The sequence below is a fragment of the Cetorhinus maximus genome, chromosome 20, assembly GCF_964194155.1.
Source record: "Cetorhinus maximus chromosome 20, sCetMax3.hap1.1, whole genome shotgun sequence".
NCBI lineage: Eukaryota > Metazoa > Chordata > Chondrichthyes > Lamniformes > Cetorhinidae > Cetorhinus > Cetorhinus maximus.
The window spans coordinates 34,493,835-34,508,464 of NC_135898.1; the positions used below are offsets into that span (position 1 = coordinate 34,493,835).

The window sequence follows — 14,630 nt, forward strand, 5'->3', positions numbered from 1 at the left end:
CCTGGTTTTGAAATCCACCTTGATTGTGTATTCTCGGTCCAACTCGCTTTCCACTCATGCTAGTTCCTGTTCTTCAAAAGAACACATCAGATGGCAACTAGATGCAAACGATAAACATATGGGCCAAATCTTCTAGTCTCAGACGTATGACTGAACACACGTATTGGGATTCTGTAGAAATTCTGAGATGTAAACCTACGTGGGAATTGCCCAGAATGTTTCAACTTCCAAAGGTCAATTACCCCACTCTCCTCCACCCTCTGCCAATGTCTCTGACTCTAAGCTAGAGTTGGAGACTTCGGACAGTTCAGATGTGCTTAACTGGATAGCTACCCAGGAAACATTAGACCGTTTAAAACTTAGTCTAACACCTGGGTAGCTACACAACCCCCCACCCCACCCCCCAAGCCATCAGCCCAACCGAACTCAATGACCCCTGACCCGACTCGACCATACCCCCTGACCTGACCATCCCCCCCCCCAACACCATCCACTATCCAGCTGCTTCCCCGCAACCACCTGACTACCCCCCTTCCATCCGACCCAATCGCCTCACCCACCTGCCTACCCCATCTACCTACCCGCCTACCCATTCACTGACAGTCAGACTGGACATTTAAACTCATGCTGTACAAACAGGGGCACGTCGTGTCTTCCCCCAAATATGTTCCATTCTGATGGAGTTCTCATCTGGGTGCTGCAAATTTCTGGGGAAGCTGAGCTCAGAAGTTCCTGTTAGGAATGTGCCTCTCCATTGAATCAGGGCAATTTCTGAGTGAAGTGGCAAATGACACTCACTGCTATTGCTCATAAGATCTGGGCAATAATGATCTGGAATTTCCTGAAATAGCGTAACTGATTAGTTATGCCAAGAATTACACAGATCTTCCCCTTGGAACATAGAGCCCAAAGTATAACACATGGAGATTATTGGGGCCAGGGGAAAGAAAGGACTGAAAATGTGCCGTCCCACTTTATTCATGAATGTTAATTTTGGGATCCAGCTACCCCATTTCCTTCTGTGTTTTCCCCTGGAATAAACTATCCCCCAATTCATTTATATCCTGCACTTTCAAAATCCCAACTATCTAGCCTTTGAAACTCCATTTGCCACAATATTTCTGCAGCTACTGATCTGCTCAGCCATACCCTCACCTCCACCTTTGATGGTCGAGTATCCAATAAAACTATTACTCTCTCTCTTCCCCCGGCTGTTCTGCCTTAAATCCAAGGGGTGTACTTGAAAGGATATGGCAGACAACTGGGTTAGCCATCTACTGCTAGATTTGACAGGGCCACATAAAGCACTATTGGGTCCTGCAAAGCACTATTGGGTCCTGCTTTGCCTACTAAAACTGCTCACTATTCCAGGTTCATCCTGAAACGCAAAGAACCCCCAGGCTTCTCTTCATTACTGAAAACTGTTGGCTTAAACCCCTTTCCGCAGTCTCCTGCACCCTCGCCTCCAACCAAAAGTGTGAAGAACTTATGGATGACTTTGTCACTGAGATTGAGACCAGCTGCTCTGCTGTGTTCCCCTCTCCCTCTAGCCCATCTGGCCAAACTTCTTCCTTGAAAGTTCCCTGCTCCCCTAGCCCTGAACTTGCCTCTTTTTCTAGTTTCTTCTCCTATTTTCCACTCATGCACTTTTATCTTATCCATGAGACCCATTTCCCACTCCTTCAACCCTATCACAACCAAGCTGCTGATCACCCAGCTTCCTCTCCTGGCCTTCTTATTGGTTGACATTGTTAAGGTTTTCTTTCTTCAGCTGATGTCCCTCTTTCCTTTAAATCTGCTGTTATCAAACCTTTCCTCAAGAAAAAAAATCCTTGAACCTACTGTCCTTGCAAAATACTGTCCCATCTTTCCTTTCCTCTTCAGAATGTGTTTTCATCTGCCAAATCCATGCTCATCTTTCCTGGTACTCCACGTTTGAATTCCTCCAATGAGCTGTCCACCCCTGCCACAATACCCAAACAGCTCTAATAGGATGTTATTGGTGACTTTGATGTGGGGAAGGTCCTTCTCGTCCTTTTTGACCTCTGCAGCTTTTGATGCAGTTGTCCACACCATCCTACTCCGAAGCCTCTACACTGTCATCCAGCTGGGTGGAATTGCTCTGACCTGATTTAATTTTAATCTACCTAATCACAGTCAGAGAATCATTTGTAATAGTTTCTCTTCCCACTCCCACGCAGTAATCTCTGATTGCCCCGAAGGATCTATCTTGGCTCCTTCCTAGTTCATATTTACATGCCGCCCCTTGGCGACATCATCTGAAGGCACAACATTAATTTTCACATGTATGCTGATGACACTCAGCTCTACCTCACCACCACTGTTGCTAAATTAGCAGACTGCTTATCCAACATCCAGTACTAGATGAACAGGAATTTCCTCCAAATAAATATTGGCAAGACTGAAGCCATTGTTTTCGGTCCAAGCTCCATTCCCTAGCTACTGATTCCACTCCTCTCCCTGGCAATTATCTAGAACTAAAGCAGGTTATTCGCAACCTTCATGTCATATTTGACCCCCAATTGAGCTTCCAGCCACATATTTGCACCGTCACTGAGATCACCCATTTCCACCTCTGCAACACCCCCAACTTGGCCCCTGTCTCAGTTCATCTGCTGAAATCCTCATTAATGTCTTTGTTACCTCTAGACTTGACTATTCCAAGTGCTCCTGGCAGGCCTCCCACAAGCTACTCTTTGTAAACTCGAGGTCAGCTAAAACTCTGCTGCCTGTGTTTTAATTAACACCAAGTCCCACTCACCCAGCTCTGTGCTCGCTGACCTACATTGGCTCCCGGTCAAGCAATGGCTTGGTTTTAAAATTCTCATCCTTGTTTTCAAATCCGTCCATTGCTTGGACTCCAGCCACCACACCCCATCCTACCCTTCTTTGTAATCTCCTCCAGCACCACAGCCCTCCGAGATATCTGTGCTTCTCTAACTCTGGCCTCTTGAGCATTAGCAATTTTAATCACTGCATCAATGGTGGCTATGCTTCAACTGTTAGGCCTTAACCTCTGAAATCCCCTCCGTATGCCTCTCAGTCTCTCTACCTTGCTTTCTTCCTTTAAGACACTCCTTAAACCTGCCTCCTAGATTGAACTTTTGGTCATCTGACCTGATATTTCATTATGTGGCTCAGTGTCATGTTTTATAATGCTCTTGTGAAGCACCTTGGGATACTTTATTATGCTGAAGACATTATATAAATATAAGAAGATGATGTTAGGGTTCTATCCCTATTCCTAAGTCTTGGCTATATCTCCTTCAACAACATTTTCATCATGTTTGAGACTTCAACCTATTGCTATTGTGATTCTGCATTGCAGACTAATAATTTAGATTGCAAATTCCCAATCAGCATTAATCCCTTGACAAGAACTCGGGTTCTGCCTTAAATTCTCACTGCTTTCAGTTTTGCATTCAGCCTTTTGAGAGGATTGTTGTTGAAGACTTTCAGGAAGTCTAGATATGCAATATTTGCTTGGAATTGCATTACCTCAGAAGTTGTGGAGCTTGGGTCTTATGCTTTTTAAATCATGCTGGCTGTTATTTACTATACCTGGCTCTTGTAGCTTTCTTGACATACTGGCCATGAGCAGTGATGCATCATGTCGCATTACATTTTTAAATTCTGACTGAACCATTTTGGAATTCACAATTTATGGCTGGGTTGGTTGAAATCCCCATGAATAAAACCTTCCTGTTTTCACATTATTAATTTGTGATAGAACAACTGCTCTCCTTATTTTGACCTGGTAACCTGTAGTAAACCCCTAACGATATTTAAGTACTCTGTATGAAAAATCCATTTTGTTAGATATTATTCCTTTATTTGCTGAATAAACTTGCTTTACTCTTTCCTTACTGCCCCACACCCCACAGTGTATGTATGTATGTATATATAGAACTTACACTACTTCGGTGTTAACCTTACCTCAATGGTCGTACTCTTGTCTTCGAGCCCATTCCAGAGGCTAAATCATGTGTTTAGATTGATATTTTGACATGATTTAGATTGATATTTTGGTGCAGTGTTGACAGAGTGCTACGTTGTCAGAGATATCATGTTTCAGATAAAACAGTGGCTCTTGCATTGTCTCAGATGGGTGTAACGATCACTATGCTACTATTTAGGAACTCTTGGTCTAGATTGCATTTATCCCTCAACAAGCTTCATTAAAATGTCATAAGCTCATTAAAGATGCTTTTTAAATGCAAGTTCCTTTTTTATTTCTTATTTCTTTCCCTGTCTGTATTTTATTCTCCCACAACTTACCATAATCTTTGTTGTTTGTCTTCACCTATTCAGTAAGTTATGTTTCTATTATAAAAGCAAAATTTTGCAGATGCTGGAAATCTGAAACAAAAACAGAAAATGCTGGAAAAACTCAGCAGGTCTAACAACATCTGTGAAAAGAAAGACAGAGGTCTGTCTTTCTCTCCACAGATGCTGTTTGACCTGCTGAGTTTTTTCAACATTTTCTGTTTTTGTATGTTTCTATTATCCCTATTATGTTCTGGTTTCCTTCTAGTACAACAGATTAAAGTTCAGACATTTTGTTCTAAGTGCTTCTGGGATACAAAAATATGCAGCTTAATGAAGATTTGCTGCTTCTAATCTTGGGTGCATGTCACTGAAAGCTGGTTTGAGTATTTCTCTGGGTTATTAAGCTCCATCTTATCCAACAGCAGCTCTTTTATCAATCCTCTTTCAGATCTAGTTTGTTTCCTGCCTTCCAACATCCCTCCTCAATCTAGATTGTGGTTTCCAATGAGTTTCCTGCTGTTCTTGTCATTCTCATTCTGAAGAAGTGTAACATGTATTTCCGAAACCAATCGTTTAAATCCTGGAAGAAGCCATCCCAATTACAATGGCATCATGATTATTGTTACACTGGTTTGTGAGCCATTTGCTTACATCATCTGTGTCCCTTAGTCAACTTGTCATTATCGAACACTGAACATTACTTTCTGGCTCCCAACATTAAATTTTGACGTGATTTTGCATTTGCATTCTGCATCCCTCTATATGGTTTTTCCCTGTGGTGCTAAATCCTATTTGGATTATCACTACTGCCTGTCTGCTTGTTCTTTAGCAATCCTTCTAACTTTTTCTTCCACTGTGCATACTCTAGCTCCAGTTAAGTGACTCAGTTTTGCCTTTTGGATTTGTTGCTCGGAAATGTCCAATGTCTACCTTCCTAAGTCTCTTTGTCTTCCTTGCCTCACTTCTTTTCTCTGGCTCATTGCCAGCCCTTTTCTCTGCACTGTCTGAAATTGCATTGGCCAGAATATGATACCTTTTTGTTACAGTAACCTCCTGAATAATCTTTCCGATCATCTTTCCTTTCTTAAATTGAGTTTCCCTTTTCATATAATTTGCATTCTTGGACATCTGTGGCATCACACCTGTATATTGTTCACTGTATTCGGCTGAAATATGAAGAAATAAAATGCACAGTGAGAAAATGTTTCTGTTGGCTATCAAGCACATTTTTCCACTAAAGTATTAAGCATGTTCTGATTTTAGATGTAATAAAGTTTATTGAAACCTTTTTTTAAAAAAAAAATTGCTACACTTTTTGTGCGAAATGTAAATAGTGTTGTTTGATCACGTCCAGGGTCATTATACACGTGCACAAGCCAATAGTCCACGACCAGTGATGAATTCCCAGACAACATCTGGAAAGCAGAATCAGCAGCAAAGGATCATCCGTTCAAACAAAAGGAAAGAATCGGATAGCAGTATACCAGAAGAAGATAAGATAAAAGAGGACAAATGTGAGAATCCTGTAAAAGAAGGTAAAAATGGCAGCCTATTTTATTTTCATTGTTTCTTTTCACATTGAGTATTTGTGAAATATAGCAGCTGGGAATAATATAACATATATTTTTCATACAGAGCCTTCAAAGAGCAAAACAAAGCAGTCTGTTAATAAAAGGAGAAAGCAAGAAGAGGGTGAAAAGCAAGTGACTTTAGAAAGACTGAAAGCAGACAATAACTCGGATACTGAGAGCAGTGAGTCTGAAAATCCTATTAATAAAGTCATCTTGGATTCATTCTCTGAGCAAAGTTCAGAAACGGAACTGAAAACCAAAATCACATCAGATGACACTAAAAATGAAGGAAAGCCCCAGAACCACACAGGAACAGGGGAACAGATGGTAATTGATAACTCAACTCCATGTGACGAAAGGCAGGAGGTTAAAAAGGACAATGAAATGCAGGAGCCTGAACCAGTTGACAAGAAAATTGACCTCCAAAGGACAGAGTTTGGTCATCAACAGAGTATAAAATCACATGAAGTGACTCGAGGGTGCATTGTAGAAGTAAAAACCGTGAGTGAATCTGTGTCCTCGGAACCTTCACCAGATACCATGAAAAAGCCATCTGTACAGAACTCTATATCTGATATCAGTAATGGAGCTTTATCAGACAATCTGCTTCATAAAGCTACCAACATCCATTCTCACAGTCTTGCATCTCAGAACCTGGAAATTAACTTCATCAATCCAACACATTCAAATATAAACATGCGTACTTCAGATATTCAAAAATCAGAAGCGGATCTGCATCTGAACAACAAAATTATCTGTGAAATCAAATCTCAAGTTAATACATTCTCAACTGTTAATGAAACCAATAATAGGTCAGAAAAGGAAAAAACAGCTAATGCCTTAGGACTACAACCTAATACTTCTATCCACATTACCAATAAAACCAATAAACTAAATAAAACAAACACTTCACCTGATATGCTGAAGCCTAAAATCTCCTATTCATGCAGCCCAGCTGCTCTTGTCACCAAGTCAACTTCAAGATGTAAAAATGAATCTTCAAGATCCAGCTTCCAACATGTGGGTGCAAGGACAATTGTGGAAACTACAAAAAGCCCTTTAATTGTTGATAAGAATGAGCATTTTACAGTTTACAGGGATCCAGCCTTGGTTGGACCTGACACAGGGGCTAAACCTTTGTCTCCATATTTGCACCCGCATCTGCATCCCCTTCATACCTCACCACATTCATCTTGCTTGACCGCAAATAGTTCTCATCCAGCTCTCAGAGCAGCATCACATCATCTTTCTGGTTCACCACGGACTTCTGCCACAAATAATTGTCATGTTCTCAGCAGTGCCCCACCCCATTCTGTTCACTCTTCCCACCACCTTCCTGCTGTCTTACCTGGAGTTCCGTCAGCATCTTTGGTGTGTGGGCATTTAGATTCTGTGCATGTAAGAAATTTAAACCCCTTATCACTGGCACACCATCAGCAACAGTTTTTACAGCAACATTCGCCTCAGCTCCTTGGCCAGAACCATCCATCAGCTTATAACCAGCTTGGACTCTATCCTATACTCTGGCAGTATCCAAATGGCACTCATCTGTCTCCAGGTCTGAGTATGACCTCATCTAAGTGGGTCCATCCTGAAAACCCTCTGAGCGCTGAAGCTTCTTTGAGGAGGGTATGTTTCTTTATGTTTTGTACAGTACATGTGTGAGGAATTGAGTTGTTTGTAATCTTATTTAGTTTTAAAGAACAATATTCAACCTTGGTGGATATATTCTATTACACATATAACTTTGCTTGAGCAAGTTAAGTTATTTTAAATTGTCCGTTATTGAGATGAATAGTACCAATGAAGAGAAGTAGGTAAAAAAAAACCTCTCAATTTTAATAATTTCTGATTTGTGAAGTATTTAAATAGAAAGGTTGCCAAATTTTTTAAATTATTTTTTAACTTTTAACGGTTCATATCACAAAATATGATTTTGAGCATTTTTGTTAATTTTAACATGCATTAAAAATGAAGCGCAGTGTGTGCCTTTATCAGGGGACAGTCTAGATGGACCAGTTGATAATTTTTTGCCCTCTTTTATGTTCATGTTTACCATTTAAGTTCATGAAGACCATTGCTGCTTGCTGTTGGAAAATTGATGTTTGCTAAGCTAATTTATTTTCTTCTTTCCTAATTAAATTGCTGACTGGCAGAGATTAGAGTTGTCTAACAGATTCAGCAAATCATTGCACAGTTAACTTGTCAATATTTTATTGCTGAATAACAGCTTGGATAAGACCAATAACTGGCCAACTAAATGAAATTACTTTTCAAAGGCCAAATATTTTGTGCATTGTTGCAATCTTTTAATGTGTAATATGTTTTTAGTTATCATTGTTGATAATTGTGTGAAAAACAAATTATATTTGCTTGTGAGCAAATTATTGAATTCAGAGATTGTGCAGTCAACTTCAGAGAGTGTAACATTTATTTGTATAACCATCTGTGTTTTTGCAACAGAATGCATCCAGTCCTTGGCTACCTCAGCACACCACTGTGACCTCAGCTGACAGTCTGGGGTTACTAAGCCACATCCCTGTACGCCCTGCCAGTGCTGAACCTCATCGACCCTTGAAATTGGCCTCACATTCGAGTCCGCCTTTGTCAAAGGCAACTGCAGATCATCAGAAAGAGTAAGCATTCCTTCCTGTGACATGATTAAAACATTTGGGAATGTTGCTAAAGAGGAGGATGGAATAATAGTCTGAATTTTGCTGTCAGCATTAAGCAGACAGAGCTAGCCATTCATTACAGTTAGACTGAGACTTCCTATGGGCTTTTGCATGGCAACCTGCAGTAGAGAGCCAAACCAGCATGGCATCATCTGCAGGAGATCTGGGACATGTGTGAACAGGGCAAGCTGCAGCATGTCTCCTTAACCAATTAGATTGAAGAACCCATACTGAGACACAGTCTCAACCAGGAAGTGTAAGTTAGAATGCCAAATCATTCACGAAGGACAGAAGAAAAGCAAGGAAATAAAGATGGAATTGAGAGAGAGAGTTGACAGAGACATGAACTTAAAAGAAAATTATTTGAATTCTTTAAAATCTCCAACAATTCAAATCAGAAGGAATGGGTGTGGTTTTAAAATTAAATTTTCAGTGCTAGAGAGATTGTTTGGCAGTGATTCAGTTTTATCATGCCTTAAAGTTCAGTTAATTGAGAATGGGAAAACCCTAACCGCTTCTGTTGTGTCTACTAGGTAAGTACCCAGCTCAGTCAGCTTCTTTCTGATTGCCATGTCCAACTGTGCATATGTGGCACTGACATTACTATCCTGATTTACTCCTTAATAATGGTGACCATTAATAGCCTCATAGTAAGTGCAAATTCCGGACCAACTCCTCCTTAGGATATCAGTATCAATGGGTTCTCAAAAATGATTTCTCCTGCATAAAACAGATTATCTGGTGATTATCACATTGCTCTTTGTGGGACTTCAGTGTGTGAAAATTGGCTCCCACGTTGCCTCTATTACAACTGTGTTTACTCTTCAAAAGTACTTCATTGACTGTAACATGCTTTGGGACGTCCTGAGATCATGAGAGGTTCCATATAAATGCCATTACTTTATCTCTAATTGGAAATATTACAGCAAATGCTGTGTTTGTAAAGTGTAGAATACAAATTCTGTACACAGTGTGGTAGAAGAATGTTTCCACTTGGATTCGTTCTCAATTGAAATTCAGTATTGGTGCATTAGAAAAAAATCAGTGGCCAGAATTTTTCCGTCGGTGAGTTGGGGGCGGGGCCTGCTCGCCGACGCGAAAATGACGCGGGATGATGTCGGGGGTTCCCATCCCGCCCCATTTAAATATTCAGGAAGGCGGGCGGACAGCAAAATCAGCTGTCCACCCGCTGACCTGTCAGTGGCCAACTGAGGCCATTGACAGGGTAGTTAACCCAATTAAAGGCCCTGTCCGTCCAACCTTAAGGTTGGTGGGCAGGCCAGGAGCCCCAGCGGGCTTCTGAAAAAACATGAAACCTCATTCACTGGTGGGATGAGGTTTCATGTCTGTTTTTAAAAAAGTTTTTAATAAAGTTTTAGTCATATTTATTAACATGTCCCATCTCGGGGCATTTTAGTAATTTTTTAATTTTTCTATTTTTGATGTTTATAAAGCTTTCACCGATCTCCCTGAGACAGCACTTAGTCTCAGGGAGATGTGCGCTCTTTCGCGCACTTTGACAGTTGGGACACCCCCCACCCCCGAGCACAGGAGGTGCATAGCGCTTCCTGTCGGGCAGGAATTGGCCCGCCCACTGAAAATGGCGGTGGGGCCCACCCATCAAGGGCAAAATTCTGCTCAGTAAGTGTGTGTTGAGAAGTAAAAATATTTCTTACATTGTGCCTTTCAATATTCTCAAACAATTGGTTGATGAGAAATGATTGTGGCAAGTTGAATTTGATATGTTTTTTCCAAGATATCTAAGGATTATTTTTGGAAATGACACCATGTATAATTTTTAAACTGTTTTTGTTTTTTTAAATAGAGAAATTGACAAGAAAACTTCAGTTAATTCGAAACGTTCTGTTACTGCTGTTCAGATGAAGCTTGAACTTAACCACGATCGACATTCACATGGACTGGAAAGTCAGCTGGCTCGAGGGTTTACGAGCACTGCCTTTTGTCAGAGTAAGGAGAAAAGATCACCCCAGGAACAAAGTGAAAATCACAATAAATACAATGAAGAGCGACGTCGGATTCTGCAGGAGAGCATTGAAGTTGCTCGTTTTGCTTCCACAATAAAGACAAATGAAGCTGCGAAAGATGCCTACTCTAGAATACCATCTTTGCCTGCTGATGGCCTAAAACCCCAGAGCATAAAACAAGATCGAGAAACAGAGCATTGTGCAATAGAACTTTATACATCAAAGAATTCAGTACCTCATTCTATGCCCCAAAGCAACTATTTTACTACTTTGTCAAACAGTGTTGTAAATGAGCCACCTAGATTATATCTTTCTAAAGATACAATACATCCTTATGCTGAGAAAACAAATCCTTCAACACCTACTCTCCTTCCATATAACAAGACTCTGTCCAAACCACCTCCACTTATTAAACATCACCCTGAGAGCGAGGGGTTAGTTGTCAAAATTACAGAACAATTTTCCCACCAAGTGACTTCTCAGGCTACGAGCTCAAATAATATTGATCACGGGAGGACCAGAGAACAGTTATCAATTTCACCGTCAAACCCTCTGAGAGGTATGCCATCTTTACATAGGGCTCCAGTTTACCAGCCTTCATCGCATCACATTACAGAGCGCAAAGAAGGTAATTATCGCAATCTATCCCCACCAACCCTAACTCCAATACAGCCTGTGAATGCTGCTAAGATTTCTGAACTCCAGAAACCTCCAACTTTACTACCAGAGCCAAGGGCTGATGGGAAAATTTGCATGCATAATTCTGCAGTTGCTTCACTTGATGCCTGGAAAAATGTTAAGCCAGTTTGCCGCTTGGAGAACAACAACAAAGTTGCCTCAGCATCTGTTATTGTAAAACCACCTTCCATTGCTAAGCAAGAAAATAAAGTAGAAATTCAGACCAACTCAAAGGACTCTGGAAGAGAACGTTTGTTAATGCAATCAAATCCAATAGATGACCTTAAAGCATCAAAAGTCAAAGAAGTGTGGAGAACCAATCTGCCTAATGTGAACTTGGACACTACAGGTACAGAGCATGAAAAAAACTTTAAAGCTTTACTTCCGGACAACAATTCAAAATCGGTGGCTGCCACTGATTTGTTGTGCAAGAGCAGCACTGACTCCTCAGCTTCTGCAACCCCAGCAACTAAAATTTTAAGTAGCAATGAAACAAATATAACCTATTGTTCCTCCTACACCACACTCACTAACAGTGTAGCAGGACATGTCGTTCCCAAAACTTCAACTCATTTCGGAACACAGATACAGGAATGCAAGATTAATACCACATCCGCTACAGTTTTTTCAACAGCTGCTGCCAGAACAGGAAGCACTACACAGAATAACACAGGAGTCTCGAATACAATTGATTATTACCAGCTGAAAAAGCACAAAGCAGCACTGGCTATGGCTCATTCTGGAAGCACTACTGCAAATAACAGTAATGAATCTGCAAGCCTTAAAAGTGAAAAAAGTGCAGCATCTCTCTCTCCAAGTAATACTGGAACAATAGATGTATCTTGTCAAGCAAGCTCTGTCACCAATGGCCAGATTATTCAATCTAGCCAACCTAGTTATCACACAAAACTTAAAAAAGCCTGGTTAACTAGACACTCTGAAGAAGATAAAAATACAACTAAAGTGGGAAATACAGAAACCACAGGGAAAGATGCAAGGAAACTAATTATAGTTCATCCATTAGCTTCCACATCAAATGATGTAGACAAAACAGGTCAATCTGAAGAAGAGAAAACTGAGCAGGAAGAAAGAAAAACGAGAAGGGGAACAAAAAGAATTTATGAATCTGGATCTGAAAGTGATGCTTCAGATGAAAGTGAAAATAAGTCTGAGCATAGGGTCAAACGTCAGCCTAAGCCAACTTATAAAAAGAGGCAAAATGACTTGCAAAAGCGAAAGGCTGATACTGAGAGAGAAGAAGAGGAAGTTAAACCTCATGGTACGTTATACAGAAATACAAAAGAAAAGGAAAAGAATAAAATTAAACTTCAGAGTGGTAAGTACAGTAGATTTCAATTAAAATGTAAAATTTTTTCCAGTTGATTTATGGATTCAAAATATTAACGTGTAGGTGAATTATATGGGAGCATATGACTTTGATCAATTTCCTTTAAAGTTTAAACGTATAGCATTGCATGGTATTTATCACTTTTGAAAGTCTACAACTTTGCGACATTAGGTATACAGTGTCCATTAAAATGGACTGAACTGTGTATGCCCGCATTTGGTTTTTCTAGTGAGATGTTAACATAGCACTGTAGTATTGTAGTGACATACAATTAAGCATTTGAGTGATGTGTTAATCTTTTAGATTTTTTCATTTGTTCTTGCAATGTGGTTACACAGACAAGGCAATATTTATTATCTGTCCTATTCCTGAGGGTGTTGGATGTCAGCTGCATAGAGTGGGACTGGGGTCACCTGCGGGGTAGATCAGAAAGAAATAGCAGGTCTTTTGCTATTGCTTTTTATGACAGTTGGCAATTTTTAGTCATTTCTCTGCTGTCAGCCCTCAAATTACCAGACTTATTGAATTAGTTAGATTGCCTTACCCTATATAGTACGAGCAAATGTTCCAAAGTACAGTACATACAATCATTAGAAATAGGAGCAGGAGTAGGCCATTCAGCCCATCAAATCTGCTCTGTCATTCAATAAGGTCATGGGCTGATCTGATTGTGGTCTTAACTCCACTTTCCTGCCTGCTCCCATGACTCTTGGCTCCCCTGTCGATCAAGAATTTGTCTAACTTAGACTTGAATATATTCAATCACCCAGCCTCCACTGCTCTCTGTGGAAGAGAATTCCAAAGACTAATGATCCTGTGAAAGATCCTCATTTTAAATGAGCCCCCCCCCCCCTCATTTTTAAAATGTGCGCCCTAGTTCTGGATTCCCCCACAAATAGAAGCATCATCTCACCATCTACCTTGTCAAAACCCCTCCAATTTTATATGTTTCAATAAGATCACCTTTCATTCATCTAAACTCCAGTGAATATGGACCCTAGCTGCTCAGCCTGTCCTCTTAAGGCAGATCCTTCATCCTAGGAATCAGCCTAGTGAATCTTCTCTGAACTGCATACAATACAAGTATATCCCATCTTAAAGTAAGAAAACGAAAATTCAGGTGTGGTCTCACCAATGCCCTATACAGTTGTAGCAAGACATCCCTATTTTTATATTTCATCCCCCTTACAATACTGGCCAACATGCACATGCCTTCATAATTACTTGCTTGCACCTGCATGCCAGCATTTTGTGATTCATGTACAAGGACACCTAGATCCCTCTGTACCACAGCATTCTGCAGCCATTCTCCATTTAAATAATATTCTGCTTTTCTATTCTTCGAGCCAAAGTAGACAACAATTTTCCCACATTATGCTCCATTTGCCAAATTTTTGCCCGCTCACTTAATTTCCTTGCAAATTCTTTCTATCTGCCTCATAACCTGCTCTCCGACCTACCTTTGTATCATCAAATTTGGCTACAATGCAGTTGGTCTATTTATCCCAGTCATTTATGTATATCGTAAATAGTTGAGGCCCCAGCTCTGATCCCTGTGGCACAGCTTGTCAAGTTGAAAATGATCCATTTATCCCAACTTTGTTTCCTGTTAGTTAGCTAATCCTCTGTATGAACATATGAGCAGGAGTCGGCAATTCAGCCCCTCGAGCCTGCTCTGACATTTAATAAGATCATGGCTGATCTGACAGTAACCTGAAATCTTCATCCCACCTACGGCTCTGCTTCCACCACCTTTTCAGGAAGAAAGTTCCAAAGATTCACAACCCTCTCGAGTGAAAAAATTTCACCTCATCTGTGTTTTAAATGGGCGACCCCTTATTTTTAAACAGTAACCCCTAGTTCTAGATTTTTCCACAAGAGGAAACGCCCTCTCCACATCCACCTTATTGAGACCCCTCAGGATCTTGTATGTTTCAGCCAAGTCGCCTTTACACTTCTAAACTCCGGCTGATAGAAGCCTAGTCTGTCCAACGTTTCCTCATAAGACAACCCACCCATTCCAGGTATTAGTCATGTAAACCTTCTCTGAACTGCTTTCAATGCATTTACATCCTTCCTTAAA

General features: G+C 40.5%; 1 protein-coding gene across 8 annotated transcripts in view; it reads left to right on the plus strand.

Annotated features, from left to right (window-relative positions):
• Positions 1 to 14,630, plus strand: part of jmjd1cb (jumonji domain containing 1Cb) — a 308,660-nt gene that overhangs the window by 247,454 nt on the left and 46,576 nt on the right. For all 8 annotated transcript variants that reach the window (XM_078565870.1, XM_078565871.1, XM_078565872.1 and 5 more), the window contains 4 exons: positions 5,645 to 5,825; positions 5,926 to 7,490; positions 8,325 to 8,497; positions 10,362 to 12,535. In XM_078565870.1, the coding sequence (XP_078421996.1) occupies positions 5,645 to 5,825; positions 5,926 to 7,490; positions 8,325 to 8,497; positions 10,362 to 12,535 (4,093 nt within the window). The remainder of the gene's footprint in view (positions 1 to 5,644; positions 5,826 to 5,925; positions 7,491 to 8,324; positions 8,498 to 10,361; positions 12,536 to 14,630) is intronic.